General features: G+C 44.5%; 2 protein-coding genes across 2 annotated transcripts; one reads left to right on the top strand and one right to left on the bottom strand.

Annotated features, from left to right (window-relative positions):
* Positions 1-423: 423 nt before the first annotated feature.
* Positions 424-26,332, bottom strand: LOC114710654 (gamma-aminobutyric acid type A receptor subunit pi). The gene is made up of 10 exons (XM_028894901.2): positions 26,162-26,332; positions 22,303-22,402; positions 21,300-21,418; positions 16,925-16,992; positions 15,761-15,978; positions 12,112-12,194; positions 7,015-7,152; positions 5,191-5,343; positions 4,292-4,479; positions 424-2,829 (listed from the first exon to the last, which is right to left on the bottom strand). Exons 2-10 carry the CDS (start codon positions 22,353-22,355, stop codon positions 2,527-2,529), a joined length of 1,323 nt encoding a protein of 440 aa, XP_028750734.1. The 5' UTR covers positions 22,356-22,402; positions 26,162-26,332; the 3' UTR covers positions 424-2,526.
* Positions 23,943-24,467, top strand: LOC114710655 (eukaryotic translation initiation factor 1-like). Its single transcript, XM_037200991.1, has one exon. The coding sequence runs from the start codon at positions 23,943-23,945 to the stop codon at positions 24,300-24,302; it is 360 nt and encodes a 119-aa protein (XP_037056886.1). The 3' UTR covers positions 24,303-24,467.
* Positions 26,333-26,405: the final 73 nt, after the last annotated feature.

The following is a 26,405-nucleotide window of genomic DNA, read 5'->3' as shown; positions in this document are numbered from 1 at the left end:
ACTTCCATAACTTAGAATATCTCTTATCCCATCTAGTTACATTCATCTGAATATGTGATGAAGTTCTTCTTAATGTTTTCATCTAAAACTAAGTATTTTTGAATAAAGTCTGTATAGGTAATTCCCAGGATAGGCAGAATATTTGGGACAGATATAAAGAATTAGAAGTTTTTATTAGGAATTTGAGTGCTGTTGCCTACCACCCAAAGGGCACTGTGGTTCTAAAATTGAAAGGTTGTTTTTCTCTCAAAGTATACCCTCACACTATAAAACTATATTTCTTCTCCTCTTGTGTGAATGTGTATATGTGCTGTTTGAGGTGGGAGAGGAACACGAGCATGGAGGAGTGTGAGGCTCCGAAGTTAGCACTATAATGTACATCCTTTGTACGTGGGACATGTTAACACTACAATGACCACTCTATAGCTCATATGATGTATTTATTTTATAGTTTCACATATTTACAATTGTTGTTATTCAATAGCTTACATGAGTCCTCAGTGAAGTTATATATATTTTAAACATTTTTTTATAAAAATATCACAAATATGATTGAATCCTTCAACCTCATTTCCCGTCTCCTAACCCCTCCCCTTAAAGATGTGTATGACAGACATAAAGTATGAAGAGGTTTTACTAAGAACTCTAATGGTGCAACTACAGCTAGCTTCAAAGTATATTCCAGTGAACACAGAGAGTTCTGAAGTAGAAACAGTGGTTAAGCGCCAGGCAATCAAGTCATAGAAACTGAATCATGAGAAGTATCGTGATGATAAAAAGGAGAGCCCATGGATGCAGCAAGTGAAGAGAAAGACCATCTGTAGGTCTGGTTTGTTTGAGAAGGGGCAGTTGAAGCTGCACATTCATTAGCAAAGGAGGCTAAAGGGCTGAAGATGGTGAGTCTTTGAAATAATTGAGGCTGAGTTGGAACCAGGTATAGCTGAGTCCCAAGGAGCAGAGGGAGAGGCACCCACGAGTTCCTAGGTCAAGGTAACATTGGCTGAACTCAGAAAAGACAACTCAAGTGGATTGTGCAACATGTCTTATAATTGCTCAGAGCATTCAAGACTGAGGGCCAGTGGTCTCCTGAGCATGTAGGATAAGCCATTTAAAGTAGTCCAGCTACTGGATAGCTCACCCTGGTGGTAAGGATAGGGATCAGGGGTGAGGAGCTGGCAGGATAACCAACCCTGCAACTAGCCAGGCCCAGAACCAGGGTTATGGGTTGATGCACCCCAACATCCTCCCCATCTACGATCTGCTGGAGCACGTGAAGGTATTGGTCCTGCAGACCCAAAGCTGCAGGATCTCCATGACACTGAGCAACAACAGGATATCCAAGGGGAGTCCAAGTGAGGGCCCAGCATCGATAATGTAGCAGAAACTGGAGGCCTGGAACCAGACTAATGATTCTTTGCAATGAACACTTGCAAGTAAAGATATATGAAAAAAAAGTTGTCCAGTTAGAAGGATTGGGGAAAAGAATCTTTACAAGACAAGCTACTTGTATCTGGGAAATAGGACTCCTTATCTAATAGGTATCACTCCTGCCTGGTCACTGGAGCATGGGGATGAAAGCTCCTCTTGGAAGGATGCAGGGGATCTACTACTGGCAAAGTGCTCCCCAGTGTGGTCAACACAAATGACAGGTTGACAGAGCACTCTGGTCTACTGGGTGCTTAGCCAGTATGTGAGTAAAGGTGATTAGAAAATAGACTTGACCCAGCAAGTTTTCATGGAAGTATTCTGTATTAAGAATCCTAAACTTCCTAAAGGAAGTTCCAAAACCTCCTCCTGCTTCCCTGGTGTGGCAAAAGAGTGTTTTACACAGTTTAGGACTACAGGTGTATAACAATAAAATAATACAATACGTGTAACAGGGGTGTAAATTCCAGGAGTCCCTCAAGTCTGGGGAACCATATTAAAGGGTTTATGTTTTAGCTTACTGGTCCAGTAATTTTATTCATTAACATTTGATTTCTTAATGGTAGGACTTACTGGAATTTGGGGAAAATTCTTCTGTGTTATTAAGCAATACTGAGAACTCACCTGTTACTGAGTTGATGCAGTATGGTGACCAGTAGTGAATTGACATGAACCCACATTTCATTTCAAGGAAAAAAAAAATTAGAAAATGTTGTTCCCTAAATTGGCAAGTATTCATCTTATAAGCATTTCAGAGATTTAGTAAATGCCATTGTGAATTCTGTAGAAAATAAACCCTTTAATATATATTTTTATGCAGTGAATGCAGACCAGGGACCCAGAGAGCAAAGAGCCCTGAGTAGGTTTGTGATCTTGAGTTCTGTGGGGATGTCTGTCCAAAACTGAAGAAGAAAAAGGTTGCTTTGTAATGATTCCATTATAGAACCCTATTATTCTAGGACTTCTACACAACTTAAAATAATCATTATTTTAGCCCATTTGTATCTTTCTGGGCTAGAGTGTGTACGCATGTCCTAGATTATCTTTAACATTATTATGTTATTCTTTTAAAGACATGGCATGCAAAAGTTTGATGACATCTCAAAAATACATGTAGTATGCCCAGTAAAATACATTGGCTAACATAAAAATCAAAGGAAATAGTAGTTTGGAATACCGATCCACATTGCTGGGATTTTGAATTGTGAAATAATCAACAATTCTGCTGATCTTTTCTCGGAAGACAAACTTGAACTTGTCACTGGCTTTCATTGTCAAGTCACTATAGTTGACATTGTCACCAGAAATTTCAATGCTGGCAAAGCTGATCTTTCGTTTAAAGCTGGAGATGGAGCTGTTGATGATGTTGGTAATATTGACATCTTCTGATTCCTTCACTGTCCCCTGGTTCATAGAAAATAGTTAGCTTAGAAGACAGGACACAGTAACGTACATGGATGATACTGTGAAGAGCAGGGTGCTGTAAAGGTAGTAGATCTGGGCTTAAATCTCAATTGGTCTGTTACTCCTGGAAACTTCAGTTACTTAAATCCCTTTAAGACATGGTTTCCTTGTCTGGAGCATGGTAATGATATTAATTGCTCCTTCATGAGACTAAGGGGAGGATTAGGTGGCATAAATTGTGTAAAGCACCTAGTAGGTATTTGGTAAAGGTCTAGTCTGTTCCAGGGAGAAGAGATTATGAGAGATAATATAAAACCATTGTGTCATGTGATCTTTGCTACACACATAGAAACAGGGCGCTATGTTCCCTGCAAATCTAGGGAATTTCCACTGTCCAACAAGGTGCCCATGACACAGAATGTGGGGTCTTGCCTGAGTTGCCTCACCACTTGGAGGACAAATTTCTCAGTAATAAAATAAGGAGAATGATGGTTCAATTTCACCGAGCTTTAGGATACCCAGAGAGATGTAAAGGATACAGCATATACTCCATAGTGCACCTGTTGTTATATGCCCAGCATGGGGGCACATACTGGTATCTCCAGTAGAAGATCTTGGGAATTCTCCAACCCTCATTTATCATTCTAACAAATCTGAATTCATGTGTGTTATTAGGGAAGCCTACATGGAAGAAAACACATGAAATCCATATTCTCCTCTGGTTGCTGCACATGCTCTTTTGTCTTTGGTACTTGGATTGATCACAACAACCAAATACAATGACAAAGCCCCCAGCTCTTCTGGTTGCCCATATGCTCACTATTAGGCCCCTGAGGTCTAAGAGCACATTGCTTAGGGTGGCACTCTTCTGAATCAGATCCCTATCATTTGTTTGTTTTATGTTAGTTTGAGCTTCATTGTGCTGTCTATCAAATTTAGTTTTCAAATAACCTTGAGGTTCAAGGCAGTTGTAAAGAGAAAACAGTGCACCACACTGGGGCAACGAAGTTTTGGGTTAGAATCCCAAGGATTTTGTTACACGTTAATTTCTTCCATACATTTTCTTTTGATAAACTGCTACTTGTATAGTTTAAAAATATAAAATTGCATCAAAAGAATTAAGTAGTAATCACATATTAATCTGAAATGTGTGAAAGCTAAGCATGTCTAGCTTGACACTGGGCTTTTTCTTTGATATGTGTTCTTATGATTATACTTTCATATTGCATATGAATGATAGTTTTTTGTTAGAAAATTTAATTTTGACTCCTATTTTATCTGGTGAAAAGAGCAACCTTGGTTAAGGGACACCATGGCTTCCAAATATGCCCGTCTTAGTAGGGATAAAATTCATTAGAACAAAGTGAATCACTCTGGGGATGGGAACCAAGCCCTGATCACCTCTTCAGAGCAGTGCATGGCCCAGGTGATGGAGCGTAGACAACACCCTCTAAATCCTTACCCTATCTTTGACTGCCATCTGCTGTAAGGAGCTGTAGTGAGCAACTGCATACTCCAGTAAGGCCCCGAACACGAAGCTGAAGCAGATTCCCAGGTACACATCAATGGCCTTTATGAAGCAGTTGGTGTTGGGTAGGGATGTACGGGAGCCGATCATCAGTGTGGTCATGGATAACACAGTTGTCACTCCTGGGGAAAAAAGCAGAAGCTGTTCCATGCTGGTGTCCCATTGACCCCTCACCCCACCCCCATCATCCTCTATTATCTGGCTGGGTGGCTCCACTCAGGAGCCGGCAAGATGGGGACAGGACTCATGAACAGTACAGATCTCATTTCAAAGAGTCTGTGACCTTCTGGAATAGGGTTGTTTTATTCATCTTGAATGCATGTAAGTGACATAGTTTTCTTTATTTCATGTTATTTTATTATTTTATTTTATTTTATTTTATTTTATTTTTGAGACAGGGTTTCTCTGTGTAGCTTTGTGCCTTTCCTGGAACTCACTTTGTAGACCAGGCTGGCCCCGAACTCACAGAGATCCGTCTGCCTCTGCCTCCCGAGTGCTGGGATTAAAGGCGTGCACCACCACCGCCCGGCGACATAGTTTTCTAAATATGTCATCTTCTGTCTTCTTTTAGAGATGGACAGTCAGTAATAAAGTAACTGACAGTGGACTGTTTATACAAGCTCACCTCATCTGTCACTATAAAACAACAACAAAATACAGTCCTCCTGATGTTATCTTTCTATCTCTGCATCTATTTTTCTCTCTGTGTGAAGGACTTTCTCAGGATATCAGCCCTTACAATGGCTCTGCAACCATCAGTGAAAATAATGATAGAATTTTAAAAAGCACCTGATTCACCTAGTTCTAGGAACTTGTTCATGGGAGCTTCTTACCAATGCAGGTTCTAGCAGGAACCGAATCAAGAGAGATCCAAAATGAAACCCAGGATAACACCACCAGGAAAGTGGAAGGGACATAGGTTTCCAGAATGAAATACAGGACGTTCCTCCGAAGCTCAAATTGTAAAACCAATCGTGTATAGTTTCCTGAGAGTGCAAACAAGAGGTAAGAAATTGTGTCTGTTCACACAGGAGAGGAGTTACCCAAAGCACAGTCACATTAAGTCTTCTGTTACCAAAATCTAGTCAGCTATGAACTGCCACCAACTATGAACTCTGGGTACCAAAAAGGATGACAGTGTTGCCTGGCATGGGATTTACAGGGTGCTGTTTCCTAACCCTCACACCTGTGTTTTTCTTCTTATGCCTTCCTTTATCAAGGCATTCCTTCAGTATTGTGAGCACCAATTTTCTCAACTTCTAGCTCACTAGACTGTGAACCCCAAGGGGGCAAACCCTGTATCTCTCAGTCTTGCATTCACATGGTAAGTTGTTAATAAATACCTGTTTGATGAAGATTAAGACAGACTATTGCTTTCAAGATTACTGTAGAATAGGCCTATTAAATGTAATTTAATTTTTGTGTATATGTGCGTGCATGCGTGCTTCGTGTGTGTTTGTGGAGACCAGAGTGCAATCTTGGATGTTGCTCGGGCATCATCTACCTTTTTGTTTGAGACAGGATTTCTTACTGGCCTGGAGCTGGTTGAGTAGACTAGGTGCTGGCCAGTGAGCCTCAGACTTCCACTGGCTTTGCCTCTCTGGTACTGGAATTATAAGTGGTGTGCCCAACTTTTTTTTCCCCCAGTGGGTTCTGGGGATTGAAGTCAAGTCCTTCTTTTCACAAGGTAAGCACTCTATTGACTGAGCTAGCCATCCATCCCCAATAATTTATTTTTTGTTGATTTCAGAGGATCATGCTTAGGAAATGACCTATGCACACATGCTGCCTGTGGGGAATATAGACACCAGGGAGTCATCACCTCTCCTTCCTGCCTTTCTTCTAGGCACAGTTTTGGCATACATTTAATTTTTGAAGTCATCTAGATTCAACTAAAGTGTATGATAATGTTCTAAAGAGTATAAATAGTGATAAGCCGAAGCATTCCTGATTTGGATGAGAAACTGAGAAGAAAATGCCGTTGTTTATATGCAAAATCATGCCATTCAGAAAATACCTGTTTAAGCCAGGTATGGTGGCACATGCCTTTAGTTCCAGCACTAGGGAGGCAGAAGAAGACAGATCTACATGAGTTCGAGGCCAGCCTCATCTATAGAGCAAGTTCCAGGACAGCCAGGACTGAACAGAGAAACCCTGTCTTGAAACACCAAAACCAAAACCAAAACCAAAACAACAACAAAACCCAAAATCTATTTAAAACCACCAACTCCCAAAGATCCAGCTCTCTACACGATGAATCGATAATTTCATGAATGAGGTGATCATGTGGTATTGCCACTGTCTTCTTTACCTGTGAATACTTTCTTAACTTCAATCTTCAGTGACCAGTGTACTCATTAGAAACATGAGTGGCTTTTTGTGCACAGGGGAGTGCTGCATTTGAACAGTCATTGAAAAATCCCGGAAGGTACCAGCTAAGATTCAGTGTTGGCCCATGGTCTCTAGCAGATCATGTCCACCCAGAGTGTAGAGTCCACAGAAGCCCAGGTTCCATGCCCGTCTCCCTTCCCTATTCCACACCACTACAGAATGCTTGCGATCCACAGCAGTAGAGGTGGAGGTCATGCTACTTATGATTCAGGTTGCAACCTTTTCTTTAAGTATTTTTATTCCACGTGAAGGGTCACAAGAGTTACCTGTCTCCTGCTGGGATACAGTGACCAAGGTGAAATACTGTTGGATGGTGTACTGAGCAAGGCGTAGGCTTTCAAGCCCACGCACAGAATCGTTCCCTCTTAGCCAGGTGAACTCCACATCATTGCCATCGTATCCCCCTGGCAAACGAAAGTGAGTCAGTACAAGGTCAGTACAAGGATGCTGCAGACTTAGCCGGTTTGGGAAATGCTAAAGAGCAGACACAGCAAGAGCTCTGTTCTGATGGTACTAGGTCTAAAGGAGCATGCCATACAGACGTTGGCTAGGGTTCTCAAGCACAGCAGGATGAGATCTTTTGCTAGGGCCATTTTTGATTGGTTGAGAAGTAGTTCTGTGCTAAGCATTGTCCAAGCCTGGGGGATGATAGAAATGGCTTCCTTCACTACCGAATGACCCTTATTAAGCATGTTACCACAAAGAGACCCACGTTAGAGTCTGTCTTTCAGAGCAGTCTAAGCTTGGATAATGTTGTCTGGGACTTTGGAAGGGGTCCATTCATATTTCTCATTGGTATAAATGCAAATATAAAAAATTCTGTAACCGGCCACTTTGTGAATATCTGTCAATATGTGCTTTTGATAAATGTTAGTTTTTACTAATATCGGTTAGTGGTAGTAATAACAGTTACCTTTTATGAACCATTTACGTTGTCCCTTACACAACACACAACACATCTCTAATGTTCTCACAGTCCTGTAAAGTAGAAATTTCTGTGTTTCTTTAATTTTAAGACGAACTTTTGTTTTTACATTTCTGAAACTGTGATGGATCTCACCATCAATTTATGTGTGTGAAGTAGCACTTTCTCCTATCATACCTTAAACTTGAGGAATCATTTGCTCATTATATGTAAAAACTCTCAGATTTTAAGGGATTTCTTAACTTTCTCAGGGTAAAGGCAAGTAAGAGACAAAAGCCAGCACTGTGCCTCACTCTGGAAAGCTTAATCTCAAAGCCAGTGGATGGTGGTGATAATAATGTAGCATCTATTACTTAGTAAGTGATTTCTAAGTGCCTTCCTTGCAACATTTTCATCTCCTCTAATCCTTGTTGAGAAGATGTGTTCATAGTTAATAAGCACACACACACAAAAAAAACCAGACCCAATTTCATCCATCACTAGGAAAATGCAAAGCAAAACCAAACACTACTTCATACTTGTTAAAACAGCAATAAGAAGGAAGAGATGAGAAAAATGATAATGATATTGACAAGCTGAACTTCACTGGTGGGAATGTAAGATATACAACCACTTTTGGAAACAAAATGACTAATTAAAAACCTAAATAATAAATGTATCATTTGAATCAGAATTCTATTCCAAGGTATTTACTTAAGAGGAATGAAGCACTAGTCACAGAAGACTTGTATAGAAATGCTCACAGCAGCATGATGTGCAGTGACCAGATGAGAATAAACCAAAAGCCCACCAGCTGAAAAACTGGAAAGAAATAGTACTGAACAATCAAAAGGAATGAAGTACCGATAACATGCCACAGCATTCTGTGGGAAAAGCCAGATGCAAAGGGAACAAACAGATCATATTGATCTTACTTATATCAAATGTTCATCAGAGACAAATTTATAGCAGCAGAATGCAAGTTAGTGATACTTGGGAGTTGGTGGCAGGAAACTGGGGTGATCACAATAGGCACAAGGGATCTCTTTGGGGGTGATGGGAATGTTCCAACAGTGCAACCTGCCAATGGCTACACACCCTGGTAAGCTTAACAAAAACGTTGAATCACATACTTAAAAATGGGTGAATTTTATGGTGCATACATTATAGCTCAATAAACCTGATTTATACATAAGGCAGCTCATTGAGCCAGGTACTGTTACATTTTCCATTTCAAGGTGTAGGAAACTGGGACTCAGAGAGGTTTGTTAGCCAAAGTCATACAGGTAGTGATGTTGCCGCATGATTCCAGACCTGTGATCGTAAACAGACGTCTTTTGCCATTTCTTCAAAGGTTACTGGGACCAATATTGTGCTACAAAGCATCATTATAGAAGTCAATATTTAGTAGGCTTTATGTTATGATGCCTGAACTCCTTGAGCTCCAGATAAAGTTGTGGGGTTTTCTTTGGAATCATCCAAAAATGAACGGAAGCTAGCCACAGAAATTAGATCGGAATCCCAAAGTAATGAAGACATCTCTATGGAAAGGAGGAGAGCAAGTTTCTACCTGGGTACTTGGTTTCATCCCTAGGAGAGGCTCACAGTTATTATTTGCTACTGTCCTCTGTTCCTGGGTGAATTTGGGAAATTATGATGATATCAATTCTTTTTTACTGGTAGTATATAGGGAAAAAAAAGCAAACCTTAGTGAGGTTTTTAATACCTAAATGTCTCCTAATAAGCATTCTGTGGAAGCCTCCTCTGCTCCTTGGGGATGCTGTCTGTGCACACAGAGTGCTGAAGTTTCTTGGAGAATCTTGCTCCTGGGATTTGGGGTAAGCCCAGCCATGACACATGGAGGGCAATTATTTCTATTGTGCTACATTCGAAGGACTTCCCTTCTTAATAACCCCAAGTTGCATTCTGCCACCAAACAGCCGCATGCTTCAAGAAGGGTTTGCACGCACTGAATCAATCAATAGGATAATTAATCTGCCTAAGTCTTTAATTAAATGTGTACTTCCGAAAAAATGACTTCTTCTCATAATGGTTCTTCTCTCCTGGCATTGCCCACTTGTGCCCTTACATATAGAGTATCCAGTGGTCCCCAGGGCCTGTCTATAGTTATTTTCCACTTTGATGCCCTAATGAGTCATATCTGTGGCATTATTTCCCTATCACAGGTGCCCAAGTTTGGGGATATTCAGAGATGCATACTAAGGAACAATGGCGATTGTTTAACAATCCAAAGGGATTGATTTGAACTACATCCTTCATTTTCCACTCTAGGAAATTCCTAGGTTATAATTTAGATGCTCATTACTTACAGCACTACACGAAGCTTTACATATACCAAGTAAGGTCCTTTACGTGTTGGAGGCAACTGCATGATACACATCAGTATTTGGTTTTTCTCCCCCAGGGCCTTTCACATGCTCGGCAAGCCCTCTGTGCCTCCCACCCACCACATGCCCCAACTCCTGTTTGCTCCTTCCTAACCTTTAACCTTTGCTGTGCTCCTTCTTGTTTGGTACTGTGCCTCACTTTTTTGTCCACTTAGCCAGCTGGAACTGATCCCTCCTCTGATTTCAGGTGGAAATTCCCTCTGGGCACCTCTGACCCCCTACCAGGCATTCATGTTGCCATTACTTTTTATTATTACCATTATTCTTTCATAATTATTTTAAGTCCCGTTTTCTCTGTAAGGTGGTACACTTCTTGAAGACTGGTGAATCTTTTATCTTTGTATCAAAAACATTCACCACAGCATTTAGCACAGAACAGGCATGTAGTTGTTGAATGGGTGAATTAACTGTAGGTAGGCAGATGGAACTCAACCAGCCATCCAGACTAGCTGGAAACTGTAGTGGGAAAATATGTAGAACTGAAGTATTAGACTGAGTCAAAATATTTTCCTTAAGACACGGGGGAAAGGAGAAACACTGGCCTTGGTCCTAAGTAACCGAAAGGAACTGGCATGGAAGAAGCTTCAGACTGCCATCTGATAGTCATACTGTATTTCAGCTTCACATTTGGCAGGATTTGGGAAGCCCAAACAAGCATTACATGCTCTCTTGGTCGGGGAAAACGGTGATTATCAGTCGGTGCTAGAGAACCTAGAAATCCCATACAATTGCTTCAAACTACATTAGGGTGTACTTGAGAGAAATATATAGCCCAGATCACATCCAAGCAAGCTACTGGAGCGATATCCCCTTGGGCCTTCTGGCCAGTAGAAAAGCTCTTGGAACTGTCGGATTCTCTTCCTGGGCTCCAGCCCCACCCTACGGTTCCTGCTTCCCAGGTTCATTTAGAAAAATGCTAAATTGTGGTGAGCCTCAATTTTTATAATCATAAGGTGGGATTTGTTTGGAAGGTATCTATGAGAGTGCTTGGCACGTGGATGCAGCACTATTTATCAGGAGAAAAGAGTCCTATTATTAATTACTATTTTCATGGTTGCCAATGGAAAAATGGTTTGGTCAAGGTGACCAGGGCAAAGGCAGACTGAGGTCATAACATTAGCTGTCCCTCCTACAGTCATTTTCCAACTGCCTCTGCAGTTGCATAAGGAAAAGAAAACTTCTGAGGCCTTCTGGGCTTCAAAGAATAGTCTGAGGCACATTTAGTAACAAATGGAAATGGGTTTGATGAGGCCCAGGACGTCTGCATCTGGAGTTGACTTGGTTTTGGTAGAGCAATAGTGGATGTGTGGATAAAGGTCATAGCTATAGAACGATTATGAAGGACTCACCTGGAATCCCCCAGGCCCTCTGAGGATGAGTAGCCTGAGAGATGGCATAAATAAAGTACTCTAAGTTCTAAGTATTAGGAGCTAGCTTAGATCTACTTTCATCAAGATGTTTTCTATAAAATAGAAATACACATGAAACAAGATTCTATGGTTATGTAAGTCTGGGAAAGGATACACTCCTTGGAATTTCACATGAAATTAGATCTTGGAGGCTCCTAAAAGTTCTGTAGTGATGAAGAATGCTTTTATTTTAGGCTTTGTGGGCAATACAGTCTTTATCACAAATATTCAGTTCTGTTATTACAGACAGCAACCATAGACGATCTGCAAATGAGTGGCCGTCACTTTGCTATAATACAACTACTTCCAGAAATACGAGATGGGCCAGATTTGTCAGAGGAATGCGGTTGGCTGGCCATGATCTACACATCAGCTATATTAAAGCATTTTCTTCAGTCATCTCTCTTACTCATGGCTCAAGATACTTGGTACTAGTACAGAGTGGTCCTCCCCCAAAGATGCAATGCTACCCAGTTTGCCTTTGAGGAGAATCGGAATCTATCCGGAAGTAGAGGCGGAATGGCTCAATCCATTGTGGATCAACACAAAGAAAGATGGGTCACAGGGTATGGGGTACTCTGCAAAAACAGAGATGGAAGCCACCCAGAAAAATCACCTGGGGCCCTCAGCATGTATACTCACAGCTCTCTAGCTGCAACTTGCAGGTCTGTGTGTCCATAGGATATTTAGACAGATCCATGTTACATGTAACAGTTGTTGTGATTCTAAAAAAAGAAAGAAAGAAAAGAAAAGAAATAGACTCAGAAAGAGTGCTGTGAGGAAGAGATTGTAAGTTCCCATTTCTTCCCGAGGGCTGCTCCAAGAGGACTTTTTCTCAGACTCTTACAGGGACATGTGGCTTGGAGCCTGCGTCCAAGCATTCCTGAGGTTTTCTGTGCTCAACAACACTCGTCAGATCCAGTTCAAGCTGGATCCAGACTGGAAGAAGCTGGAATGCTGGCAACTCAGAGGCAAGCACCCACAATATTATAGAACAGGCTCATTCTCCAGTGTGTTGAAGATGTCTTCAAAACATAGTTTTAACTTTATTCAGTTTAAGTGTTTAAGGGCATTGGTTCCTTTGGAACTGGAGTTAGGAATGATTGTGAGCCACACCATATGGGAATCGGGAACCGAACCAGGTCCTCTGCAAGAGCAGCAAATGCAGGCTGAGTCATCTCTCCAGCCTCTGGAGAGGCTTTTTTTAAAAAATTCTAATTCATATTTTTCATAAAATCTATTTGGATCATATTCTTTCCTTTACCCCAACCATTTCCAGATGATCCTCACTTCCTACTCACCCAACTTCCCATTCTCTTTCTTAAACCTCCCCAACAAACAAACACCCAACCCCAAACCAAAATGACAACCACAAAGTACACAGAACAAAACAAAACAAAAACCCATGGAACCTGCTTTTTTATGGGCCAACAACTCCTGAACGTGAGGCCTGCTCTGAAGTATGGTTGGTATAATGTCACTCCATTAGAGAAAAATGATTTTCCCCCTTCCCAGCAGCTGTCATTTACAAATAGCATCTTGGTCAAGGGTGGGACTTTGTGCCCACTTCCTCTTTCTGGAGATGGTTTTGCGTTTAGGCTTTCAATGACAACGCCTTGTAGGTCTGGAACAGTGATCACTGGACTTGTTTAGGCTCACAAGGCTCCGAGCAGCACAGCTGGGACAGGAGTCCTGATCTCTTTGCTCCTTGATGGGATCAGGATGTGGAGAACCCAGAGGGCACCAGGTACTACAGCTCACAGCTCTTGGATTCACCCAAGGATGCGCAATAAGACATCAGTGAAGTCCTCACAGTGGAGATTTTAAAAGCCAGGCCTTAATCTTCCTTTCTTACATTCACACATTTTGTACTAGGTTCCTGATTTATTAAGTCCAGTGCTGGGTACATCTAGGAGGCAGATGTGTTTGTTCATGGCATGGTATCCAACTTGATGAGCTCTGCATCCACTTAAGGGAGACAGAGAAAAGCAACCACTGGCTACTGGTTGCTTACTGCAAGCCAGTGTCTGTGCTGAGGATGTCACTTGCATTAACCCTTTGAATAGCTCTATGATATAAGAACTGCTATTATTTTTATTTTGTTTTTGAGGAAACTGAGGCTCAGAGGGCCTAGTAATTTGTTCAAGTTCACAGAGGTGTTTAGTGGTGGCACTAATCCCAGCACTCAGGAGGCAGAGGCAGGTGGATCTCTGTGAGTTTGAGGCTAGCCTGGTCTACAGACTACATTCCAGGACAGCCAGGGCTACACAGAGAAACCCTGTCTCAAAAACCAAAACAACAGCAAGAAGGAGTCTAGTGGTAAGTTGTTTGTCAACTATGATTCATTGGTAATTCTTACATTCTTGTTTGTTTGTTTGTTTGGTTTTTTGTTTGTTTGTTTGTTTTTTGAGAGAGGATTCCTCCATGTAGTTTTGGTGCCTGTCCTGGAACTCACTCTGTAGACCAGGCTGGCCTCAAACTCACAGAGATCCACCTGGCTCGGCCTTTTGAGTGCTGGGATTAAAGGCATGCGCCACTGCAGCCTGACAATTTTTACATTCTTACCCAGGCTTATTGTACTATAGGCTGTAACACAGAATAGATGCACAACCCCCTCCTCCCCGAGGTACACAAGTGTGTATGAACACACCTGCGTGAACAGGTTCCCATGGAAGCATTGAAATATGTAGATTGGGAATCAAAGGAGAGTTAGGTTTCTTGAAAGAGGAGTTGGGGTTTGTACTGGCCTCTGTAAAACTCAGTGTTGCTGAGGCATGCCCAGAAATGCTATTTATTGGTTATCTCAGTCTTTTCTTTGTAATTTTAGGTCTTTCTTGTTATTAAAGGTTAGTCTGTTCATATTTACTACTTGATCTGCTCCCCAAGGACTCAGGGAGCCCAAGTGTGGACAGCTCTTGCATAGGATAAATCATCTGTGTAGGCTGCCTTAGGCAGCACTCAGGGAGCCTCTTTCTAGCCAACCATTGCTGGGAGTCTATGCAATGGAAGGAACTTTAGGCCTTGGCAATTCGTGGAGGTGGCCTGTAGCTGCAAGTAGGTAGGCTTTGGGACACGTGCCTTGCTTCTTTGTATAAACATGTCTCAGACAAGCAGAGATGTAGAGATACCCTGCTCCACCGAGCCTCATGAAAGACAAATTCCTTACATAGACTTCTCTGTTTGCTCAGGTATTTACCTTTGTCATCTTTTTCTCCTCTCCATCTCCCTCTTTCTCTCCCCTCCTGTGTGTGTGTGTGTGTGTGTGTGTGTGTGTGTGTGTGTGTGTGTGTGCATGTTGGGTGTACTTGTCAATGTGGGTTAGTGTGGAGACCAAGGGCTGGTGTTGGGATATCTTCCTCAAAGACTTTTCCACCTTATTTATTTGTGTATATGTATCTGTATATTTGTTTGTGTATATTTTCACATCTGTGGGGGCACATGTGAGAGAGAGGGTGTGTGTATACATGGAGGCCAGAGGCTGAGTGTCTTCCCCAGTCACTCTCCACCTTATACACTGAGGCAGGGGCTCTTAGTGAACCTGGATCTCACAGATTTGGGTAGTTTAGCCAGACATCTTTCCTAGAGATCTCTGTCTCTCAGAGGCTAAACCCACAGGTGGACTGCATGTCTGCCCTGCATCTCTAATCCTCATGCTTGGGCAGCAAGCATTTTACTCACGAAGCCAGTGGTCCTCACCTTATTATTCTTTTCTTTTGAGATTTGGTCTCTCACAGAACCTGGGAGCTTGCAGCTAGGGCTAGACAGGATGGTTAGTAAGTCCCAAGATCTGCCCGTCTCTATCACTCAGCACTGGGATTTTAGATGCAGGCCGCTAGACTGTTACACTGGCGTTGGGACTCTGACCTCAGGTCCCCATGCTATCTCTCTTGCACCGTTTCTTCTTTTTCTGCTAACTTTCCTCACCCTTAAAGGTCCAGTTCTTAGTCCTATGAAAGTATATTCTAACACCGCCCCTAACTATTAACCTATGCCCCAGCTTGGGTCCTGGCACCCAATACTTTGCTTGTTTACATCCTGTACGCTCAGGAGCAGGTATGTCTTACTCAGCTTTTCCTTCGTATACTGCATGGGGCCTGACACGGAGCAGTTGCTCAGAAGATGCGACTGTAGCCAGGCTGTACTGAGAGAAGTCCTTATGAGTGGTGCTGGGGTGTAAAACAGAAGAACTTGTGAGGAATGGGGGTTCAGACTGGCCCTTTGGTACTGGTCAGAAGCACCCAGGATATTTGTGTTTTTTCCTCCAATCCCAGAGTCCCAGACGCCTGCTCACCTGAGTGCGTACAGGACTGTGCCGTTGGAGAAGAGGCGGATGAGCCTGTTTCCTACCGTGACTTCATGGAGGAAGGACTTCTTGGACTCCACAATGTAAGTGTCTGGTACCCAGAGGAACTCCACGAGACGGGCGTCTAGAGTGAAGCTCTTGTTGCCTTCGAACACCAGCCGTGGGTCTGTCCAGCGCTGCCGGAGGTATATAGTGGCTGTGTAGTCCTAAGAGGAAAGTCGGAAATGGAAATGGTACGCAGGAGTAGGAAGACGCCGAAAACAGAGGAAAGGGAGCTAAGTTTCACTCCCCTCCCTCCCTTTATATGTACTTTTTTTTTTTTTTTTTTTTTTTTTTTGGTTTTTCGAGACAGGGTTTCTCTGCGTAGTTTTGCGCCTTTCCTGGAGCTCACTTGGTAGCCCAGGCTGGCCTCGAACTCACAAAGATCCACCTGCCTCTGCCTCCCGAGTGCTGGGATTAAAGGCGTGCGCCACCACCGCCCGGCTATATGTACTTTTTATAATATATATATATATATATATATATATATATATATATATATATAATTAAGTTATTGGTGTGGCACTTATCTGCAGCAATGCAAGAACCAAGTGCATTATGTGTTTCAGATAATAACTCCTACTGCCAAGGCCTACTTTCAGGACCTTGGCTTACTTGACATAAAAGCTCACACTGCCTGAGAACACAGTTGCCATTAAACTGATGGAGGTTTTGGTGGGCAAAATGCCTGGTTCCCCAGGATTTACCCATCATGCCTCAAGGGCCCTCTTGGCAAACTGCCTTCCTCCCGGCTTCGTCTTTTGTGTGGCCTCTCAAGTTGGTCATTAGTTTGTTAGTTTTCATAAGAGTCCCTTTCTCTGAAAGACCATGTGAAGTCCAGACCTCTGGACCGTGTTTTTTTCTTCTTTTCCTCAATTTTTATTTATCAGTATATTATATTCCTCACTTCTTTTTCTGTTTTTCCTCTTCCAGGCCTTTGAGTCTGTTTCCTTCCTGATACCTGGGAAGCCTATTGTGTAACTGTCTTCTACTGTCTTCACCTAGGAGACAGAACTCTGGCATCCGCCATCCTGTTTCTGAGTAATTTGAAAGGACATCACCATCGAAATCAAGGGGAGGGCCCGTGGTAGAATGCCACTGGGTAACAATTACCATGTTACTCTCTGAAATGCTAGAGATGCTTGCGATGTCCAGAGTCAGTGCTATCCGAACTGGGTCACCTGAGAACGAAGAAAAACCAGAGGAACTTACATAGAAACGCAAACACAAGTCCTCCTTCTAACCACCCGTTTCCATCTCCTACCCTACTTGGGGGTTGGAAACAAAACTATTAAAAATTATAAAAGCAATATTCGTGTATTAGAATTATTTAAATAATATGAACTATAAAAATAAGAAAATTAATTTTCTCTTCCCAGGAGCAACCATTCAGTATGAAAAATATACACAAATACACAGGGACATCATGATTCATAGGAGAGGCCACACGATCATTAATTAATGGGTATTTAAAATATTTTAAGATTAATTTACTTATTTTGGTGTGTGTGTGTGTGTGTGTGTGAGAGAGAGAGAGAGAGAGAGAGAGAGAGAGAGAGAGAGAGAGAGAGAGAGAAATGTGTGCCATCCCCCCTGTGGGAGTTGGTTCTCACCTCTACTCTGGTTTTAAGGCAGGGTCTCTCCTTATTTTGGCAATGCACAGGAAACCCAAGGCTATCTGGTCTGAGAGCTACGGAACACTTCGTCTATCTCCACCTCCCATCTTGCTGTAGTAATGCTAGGATTACAGAAGCATGTCACTGTACCCAGCTTTTACATGGAGTCAGGGAGCAGAACTCAGGTAGTCAGGCTGCATGCGTGCGTGTGTGCGTGTGCGGCAAGCACTTCCACCTGCCTGGCCATCTCCCCGGCCCATTCATGGGTATTTGAAAGAGGCTGGTGGTAAAGCATCCATTCCTTCTTATGTGGAAGATGTTTCCTGTGGTGCCTGCAGGGGGCTGGCTAATTGTGTAGAGTGGGACCGAGATTTGCTCATGTGATTGCACACAAACGACTTTCCTTTCCTTTGCTTAAGGAAATTTACCAAAAGATGGCATCGAAGACTAGTGTCAGCTAAGCTCCTGCTGACCATGGACACTTTCTTCCTTTACTCTTTGGCGTCCTAGTGCTTGAGAATGCCAGAACCATGTCACCATGGTCGATCTTCTGCACAGACTTTGGAAAGCCTCAGTCCTGGCGTTTAGGGACTCTGAAAGACTCCACTGAGAATCATGTTTTGTTCTGAAGACTGGAGTGCAGGGGCCATTAGTTTCAGAAGCCGGTCAGGCCAGTCCAGTCCATCTCTTTAGACTGGAGATGTGGAAGGAGGGCTCAGGCGTGTGAACCGTGTGAATTCAGATCTCAGCTCTGAACTCTCCTAGCTCTGCCATCAGGGGTAAGTTACTGAATCTTCTAGAGCATTTTCTTTTTCACCTGCAAAAGGGTGATGGAGGGCCAATGACATTAGAGGTGTGGCAGTGATTTAGCCAGTGAGAGCAAGAGGGAATGCGTGCGAAGTGTCCGCCTAGTCCTTCCAGGAATCTCAGAGTGATTCCCTGCACACAGCTCCCGGTATCGTTCCTGCCATGCTTTGACACATGCTCCATCAGTGGTGTCCCCACTCCTTCTCACTGTCTCTGTAACCCCAGCTGATGTTGGGGGAAGGGACAACTTGGCTCACCCAGTTAATGGATAAAGCAGGTCTCATGGGCATTAGATAGCTGAGCTAGCCTCAGGGGACTGTGGCAATGAACCAGGAAGAGAGGTGGTGGGATTCTAAAGACACCAGAGACACATCTAATCATCTAATTTGTCAGAATTAGTTAAAGGAACCCAATAATCAAAGGATTAGTAATCCAGGAAAACCAAGCTACAGAACGTAGGCAGGAATTTGGAAATGGAGTTTTAGAGACAATGCAATTGAAAGGAAGGAGTTAATGGTTAGTGGGAAACCTTTGAGGACCGAGTGGAAGAGTGTGGTGCTAGGTGGCTTCCTGCCACTCAGAGCAGCAAAGCACTGTATCGCGATGAGTCTGGAGTCAGAGAGAGATGGTTCCATATCATGCCACAGTGTGACCTCAAGCACATTGCTAAACCTCTCTGTGCTGCTTTCTCCAGTGTTAAATGTAACCCACTGCTACAAATTCCCAATGTTTATCCCCTTCCAAACTCATGTGGAAACTGAATTGACCTAACAGTGTTAAGATGTGGGAGCTTTCAGTATGATTAGGCCATGAGGGTTCCAGCCTCATGAATGGGGTTGGTGCTGTTGGGAAAGGGCCAGTCCAGCCCTCCCTTGTCTTCAGCCCTCTCCCCTTCTTCCGTGTGATGACATGACAAAAGGCCAGCATTTTAGTGCTGAACTACAAGCCCATGGATTTGGGTTTGTTACACATTGCCCAGATCCAGGCATTATGTCATAGCTGCACAAAGCAGGCTGAGACGAACACCTAGCACAGAGGACTGCATGGGAGAGCGTGAAAAATGGTGGGTCCCATTGGTTGACCTCTCTGGAGAGTGCAGAGTTGAAAGCACACAGGAGCTCTAGTCCCACTGTGTTTTTTGCTTAGTTTCCCCATATATCTTATAGTCCAGTTACACTTGGCTGTTTTATGGACCAGAGTTTGTTTTCATCCCTGGGAACCATACAAGTAAGCTGTGCCACCAGAGGGCACCTTTCTCCTAGGAAAAGGTAGAAGTCCTGGGCAGTGTGTGTGGTACCCACTTGAAAGCTTTTGCTTTACCCAGCTTAGTAAATACTATGGAGGAAAATACTAGAGGTTTTTGTCTTTCAGGGACCTTGACAGCCAAGAAGCTGGGTACACAAACATGACAGGAAGCAAGGGCACATCCATTGACCCATAGGCTGACCAGCAGGACAGGCTCCTTTAGGAGATGGCATGCACAAAGTCATCTGGTGTGGTGGTGTGCTTCCTCTCCTTTTAAGTGAGGTGCCTCTGCCCATTCACCTCAGGTGGAACTGGGCCTCACATTCCCTCAGGCCCACCCTAGGTGCCCTCTCCCTGCCCAACATCCCTGCTTCTGGGTGGCCTGTCATTGTGCACACCTGAAGAGTGATGTACTGACTTAGTTGTTTGGGGTTTGGGAGGCAAGAGAATTTGATCTAAGCAAGCTCCTTAGACTCATGAGCTTATTGTTAGTATGTAGTCAGGCCTGGGAACCCACAGCATGTGGTGGCTCGCTAGGTCCAAACTGTTGGACCAGACGTTGCCCAGATCTCTAACGGAGCCGGTGAGATTGCCCAAGGATCCTGGTGACTGCACTCAGGACCTGTCAGCAACCTTGTTCTATCTAACACTGTAGAGATACGTGGTAGTGTGGACGTCAGCCACCCAGAAACCCATGCATAAGAGCACACAGAGGCGGAGGTGATCCAAGATGCCCAGAGGCAGAGGCCTCCTCTGCTGGGCAGCTTTTCTCTGGAACTCCTCAGTGGCCTTCCCTAGCACATTTCCATCAGTACTTCTGTCCAAGACACCTCTGTCTAGACTTCCTTGCCTTTCTCTCCTCACCTTGTGGCCTGAGGGCTCTTCCAGCCTCTCTTCCCACTCTCACTCTTTACAGTCCAACAGATACCTTGAAGAGGCAATGGCCCCCTGGCATCTGACCACCAGTGGACCTGGACTTACACATTGTCCTTGATCTGACTAGAGACTGCCACCATCAGAAGACAGAAGCAGGAGGGACAGGGACATAAAGCTAGGTACGGTATAACAGGAAATGCAGTGATTCGGGGAGGGTATGTGTGTTCGAAAGAAGTAGGTGGGCTGTGGAGGAATCAGGGAGAGAGCCTTTCAGAGAGGGACAGGCTTTCTCTGAGACGTGATGGAAAATTATGTTCCTAGAGAGGCAAGTTGGAGGAGTAACTCAAGAAGGATGAGCAGCCTCTGCATTGGCACAGAAGCCAGAGGCTAAGGATGCTGCTGGGCGTTTGGGGGCCACAATGTGGAACACTCTGGAAGGGGGAGGATGACAGGCAGACAGAGGCTGGACTGAGAAGGGCCTGGAATGCCTGGGCTTCAGGTTAGGTTGCTGGTCATGTGCCTATGTTCTGAGCTAGCAAATGATCCAGGAGGCGATCCAGGTGGAAATGAGGGGCGAGCACTGTAGGTGGCAGGCTACAGGCAGGAAGGCCAGATGGAGTAACACTGATAGCACATAGTGAATTCCTGGAACAGTGACCATCGAAATAGGGAGAAGGAAACGTGTGTGGCCCAGGTTGCCAGAGGCCCCTGCACCCACCACAGTGGTGGAGAGAACACCTGTATCTTGCAAGTGGAGAGGTAGAGTGCTTTCTCTAAGGTAGCATGAAAAATCACCGGTGTGTGTTCCTGTCCATCCTTCCCAGTCCCTAAAACAGCTGCCGATCAGGGGGTGGTGTCAGCAAAGCCTCCTGAAACCCTCTGCTGCATTTTATCTCTGTGCCTGTCCTTTTGAACTGATGATCTGGTCACAAAGGATAACCTACCACCAAAATTGGGCCTGAGAAATTTGTTATATCCTGCAGTGAGGTTCTCAAAGCCAGGCAAGGAAAGCTTGTCACTTCTGCTGACCTCCACACTGAACTGGTTCCCCTGGATGCACGTCCTGGAAAGCAGAATTGCTTTTGTTGCTATGTTGTTCAAATATTGATAAACATAGATAGACATGAACTTGACAGACACCCTCCCCTGAATGTGTGTGTGCGCATGTACACACACACACACACACACACACACACACACACACACATACACACACACACACACACACACACACACACACACACACACACACACACACACACACAGAGTACCTTTCCTAAGGAGAAATCTCTTACTTTCTAGCTAGTGAGTTAGCATTTCCGTTTTCTTACCCACTTGCTATAGATGAAACTCTCATGATAATTTGGCAAGCCTCCAAGTATCTTTAATTGATTGATTGATTGGTGTGTGTGTGTGTGTGTGTGTGTGTGTGTGTGTGTGTTCTGTGAGTACATGCACAGACATGTGTTCCTGCACACTCACATCAGATGTCTTCCTCTATTTCTCTCTGCCTATTCCTTTGAGGTAGGGTCTCTCCCTTAACTTGGGGCTCAAGTTTTCTCGGCTAGGCTGGAAGACAGAAATCCCCAGAGATCCTCTTATCTCCTCCCTACTTGGCAGCTCCAAAATTAACTGGCATTTGTGGGGATCTGGACTCTGGTCCTCATGATTACACAGTAAGCATTCTTAACCACTGAGACATCTCCCCAGCCTCCTTACACCAAGTGTCTTATAGAATACACAAGTCAATCTGTCTGTGGCCACTTTAGAAACTTTTGTTCTCTAAAATAGAACGAACCATAGAAATTATATTGTTCTGATGTTTCAGGGAAATGAAGGGACTGGGTTTTGGCTTGCCATAAGTTATATGGAAAATGCTGTAAGTCCTTCCATCATGGCCGTACCAGAGTGGTTCTCACTGGGCCATTCTGGGGTAGCACCACTCACCTTTGAGAGAGGAGACTCAGACACACAAAGGCCAGGTAGAGGTTGTAGCTCATATTGATGGAGCTATCCACACACACACACAGATTGAAGGAGGAATCACCTGGGGAGACAGATGGAGCAAGGTGAAAGGGACAGTCCAAAGGTTCACCTACCTTCAGTCCCACTGTCTTTATGAGTGTCCAGGCACGGTATTTTCCCAACATGCATGGGGAACAGCCTCTTTGGACATCTTTTCATATAGCACCTGCTCCTTGCCCATCATCCAGGTACACCGTCATTTGGGAGCTAATATTTTTAACCCACCCCAGATATAGGTGGAGTCCTTGTTGATACAATGGTCCATCAGAACTAGCACCCGTAGCCAGTCTGGGGCTCACATTTGTCTATATTTGAGGAGCTCCCAGACTGTCCTTACTATGTCCTTGTCCCCACACCTCCAGCTCTACATTCATGCTGACCAAACCAGACATTGTCCTATTTAGTTCAGGGCCCAGGCTTTCCAGGCAGGTTGTGTTCTTACCTAATCTTCCCTGTGTATAGCGGGTGGGCTTATCCCTGTCTCCTTATAATGAGGAAACAGGTTTGTGGGAATGCACACAACACCTGTGAAAGCCAGAGGTGAGTTTTCATCTGGAGCTGGCTGCCTTGTCCCTTGCCTCCGGGACCAGCGACAGCTTATGCTTTCTTTGGCCTGAAGATGCTCCCCACCCTCATAACCTCCCACACCCAATCGACAGAGCTCTGAAGCCATTCAGCTTCTGTGTGCCAGTGTGCACAAGAGGACTATTGAACAGCATGCTCCTCAGGCCTGGCTTTCTCATCTCTCAGAGAGCAGGGGCAGCTAGCAAAACAGCCTTGGGCCTGCTAGGCTGGTGGCATGGCAGGGTGGTGACCTCAAGTTCAAGACCCTTCCCAGGTAGCCCACTCTGGGCACCTACTTCTTCATGCTAACCCTGGTGAGTCTTCCCACTTTCCAGAATCTAAGCCATCTAGAGCTGTGGGTCAGATTCAGCCATCTATTTATTAAATAATATGCTGTTCACAAAGCCAGTATCTGCTTATTAGAGAAATGAAAATGTTCAGAAGTTCATTAAGTCAGAAGTATATATTATAGCCTATGCTAGTGCAGATTTATAGTTTTATTTATTTTATGTGTACGGGTGTTTTGCCTGCATGTGCACCATGTACACACAGTGCCCATGGAGGCCAGAAGAAGACATAGGATCATTTTGGAACTGGAGTTACAGATGGCTGTTACTTGCATGTGGGTGCTGGGAATGGAACCCAGGTTCTCTGGAAGAGCAGTCAGTGCTCTTAGCCACTGAGCCATCTCTCCAGCCTTAGTGTAGATTTACAGATGGGAACAGACACGTCCCTCTGGTGTGGGATGTTGAGAGTCAGGGCAGTTGTACATGTGTAGAGGGCTCAATCATACTATAATCCTAGAACTGCTTTTAAAAAATGAAGTTGATTTAAAAAGATCTATCTCAAAAATAAGGACATGCCAGTCACTGAGCCACCGCCGAGGACTCAGCTGCCTCCCCATCGAGCCCCCTCGCTTTCCAATGTCCCCCCCCCCCCCCCCCCCCCGCAGTCGCCTTCCGCAGGCCGTTTCCACCTAGGAAAAGGAATCGTGTCATATGTCTGCTATCCAGAACCTCCACTCTTTCGACCCCTTTGCTGATGCAAGTAAGGGTGATGACCTACTTCCTGCTGGCACTGAGGATTATATCCATATAAGAATTCAACAGAGAAACGGCAGGAAGACCCTTACTACTGTCCAAGGGATCGCTGATGATTACGATAAAAAGAAACTAGTGAAGGCGTTTAAGAAGAAATTTGCCTGCAATGGTACTGTAATTGAGCATCCAGAATATGGAGAAGTAATTCAGCTACAGGGTGACCAGCGCAAGAACATATGCCAGTTCCTGATAGAGATTGGACTGGCTAAGGACGACCAGCTGAAGGTCCATGGGTTTAAAGTGCTTGTGACTCTCTGAAGCTTAAGTGAGGATTTCCTTGTAATGAGTAGAATTTCCCTTCTGTCCCTTGTCACGAGTTTAAAAACCTCACAGCTTGTATAATGTAATCATTTGGGGTCTGCTTTTAACTTGGACTAGTGTAACTCCTTCATGCAATAAACTGAAAAGAACCATAAAAAAAAATGACGTGTTTAGTCCCTTTGTTGTTTCTTCTTGTTAGCCTCAAACCTCAGATGTTTCCATTGCTAACCATTGTTCTTATCCCCACATACACCTATATTTACAATTACATGCATCTTTGCATAAAAATTTGAGTGTGGCTGCATTCTCTCTGCTGGGGGCGAGCATGCCTCCTTGTAAATGGAAGAGCAATGGGACACCACATGTGTCATTCAGCCATTTAACTATCTTAGATATCTGATTTAGGAGAGGCATCTTAGATTTGGGTGGAATTTGCCTTGGATCACACTGCAATTAAGCAGCCACTCTTTGAACCAGCATTTCGTGAGTCCTTGATCTTTATCAAGGTCATACCTGGCATCACTTTACTATCATAGTTTTCATGAGGGGAACCCACACCACTAACACCTTTCTTGGCTTCAGCCTGACACAGAGAACTCAGAACACACTGAAAGAACTGAGCACAAGAAAACAGCAGTGAGTTGGAAAGAGGCTAGGGTGTGACATGCTTGGGCACACTTTATGATGAAGAAAGTCCCCAGTTCCCCCGACTCAATGGGATCACATGTGACTCTGCTCCTTGTGTCAAACTCGCTGTGGGGATGGGGTGCTGAAAGCCCAGTGGGAGCCCCTAGCCCACGCAGCTGGTGAGCCTCTCTCCAAATCACTCTGTGTCTGCTTGCCTTGGTGGAGGCTCAGGCCCCTCTCTTGGATATGGACATTGAAGTCTGCACTGAGAGGTGGTCATAGACCACTAGAGGGCAGCTGGAGATTCTGAGCAGTCCCACCCCCTCACCCCCCCCAGCCTTCAGTAGTTGCACCCAAAAAGTGGGTGGGAATTTCTTGAGCTGGGGCAGCCTGTGCACTCTTGCTCTAGCTGGACCTCTCTGGCTGAAACCTCATCTTTATTTGCAGAGGAGAGTCTGGGCTTTGGAGTTAGAGGAAAATTAGTCATATTTAAGCCCTCAACCTCAGTTTTCCCACCTGACAAAGGGGCATAGACACAAACAATAAACACTGCTTTCCATTCCCCTCTGTGTTCTATGTCTTGCACTGGGATTCAGTAACCTCACTCAGATGAAAACAAGGCCACACTGAAGCTCTTGCTCCCATACCTGACTGTGACCTGGTTGGCACCACAGGAGTGTCACCTAGGAGGCCAATGGCATTTTTTTCTGGACTGGCTCTGAGAAGCAGAGGTGAGTCCCATGGGGATTCCCGCCTCCATTCCATCCCATAAACACTGTGAAGCCTGAGTGTGTCACACCTCAGCCCCTTCATACTCATCACTGTTCCCTCGACCCAGTCACTTCAGCATGTTCAGAGTCATGTGCGGGGAGGCAGGCATGAGGTCACTGTGCCCTGGGTCCTCCCCAAGACAATCCTTGTGCCTGTTGGTGTCTCCTGGCAGCAGAGAGTTAAACAATGTCAGCTCCAGTACTAGACATGGGGAGCTCTAATCTGGGCCCTTCATCTGTTCTTGGGTGGTTTTATTCCTCCCTAATGCTAACTTTCTGTGCTCCAACAGGGGGTATCATGCCACACTGTAAGACCTGAGGCAGAATTAGGGTCCAGAAAATTCCAGGCCTGCCTCCCTCTCCACCCTCACTCCCACCCCCATCCATCCCAGCAGGGCTCACATCAGGAGCTCCTTCCTGCCCTCTCTCCAAGTACCAGGGTGGCAGCAGTTCCCTTACCAGACAGCTGTTGAGGCTCTGTTACGGCAGGTGCTTCAGGCCCCCAGGCAGCACTCTCATGCAAGGCATACTCTTTTGGGTCCCCAGGTTCCTTTCCATCTCAACCCTGACCCCTTGGATGTAGGAATGCATCCACTCTCTGATGGAGTGGCTCTCTCTCTCTGGAGAAGGTAGAGCTGCTGAACCAGGTATAGGTGGGCGGGGACTTCTCCAGCTCCTCCCTTGGTGGAAGGCTGACTGTGTT

This window comes from Peromyscus leucopus, chromosome 8b, assembly GCF_004664715.2.
Source record: "Peromyscus leucopus breed LL Stock chromosome 8b, UCI_PerLeu_2.1, whole genome shotgun sequence".
Taxonomy (NCBI): domain Eukaryota; kingdom Metazoa; phylum Chordata; class Mammalia; order Rodentia; family Cricetidae; genus Peromyscus; species Peromyscus leucopus.
The sequence above is the reverse complement of the archived record's forward strand: the minus strand, read 5'-3'. Positions and strand labels throughout refer to the sequence as shown.

What these genes read in the sequence shown, in the direction of transcription:
- LOC114710655 (XM_037200991.1), top strand. Translation starts at nt 23,943, where the DNA reads ATGTCTGCTATCCAGAACCTCCACTCTTTCGACCCCTTTGCTGATGCA.
- LOC114710654 (XM_028894901.2), bottom strand. Translation starts at nt 22,355, where the DNA reads ATGAGCTACAACCTCTACCTGGCCTTTGTGTGTCTGAGTCTCCTCTCT. An exon ending in CTGAGTCTCCTCTCTCAAAG is followed by an intron (nt 21,419 to 22,302) that starts GTGAGTGGTGCT and finishes TCTGCTTTCCAG; the next exon opens with GACGTGCATCCAGGGGAACC. An exon ending in ACAGTCCTGTACGCACTCAG is followed by an intron (nt 12,195 to 15,760) that starts GTGAGCAGGCGT and finishes TTCTTTTTTTAG; the next exon opens with AATCACAACAACTGTTACAT.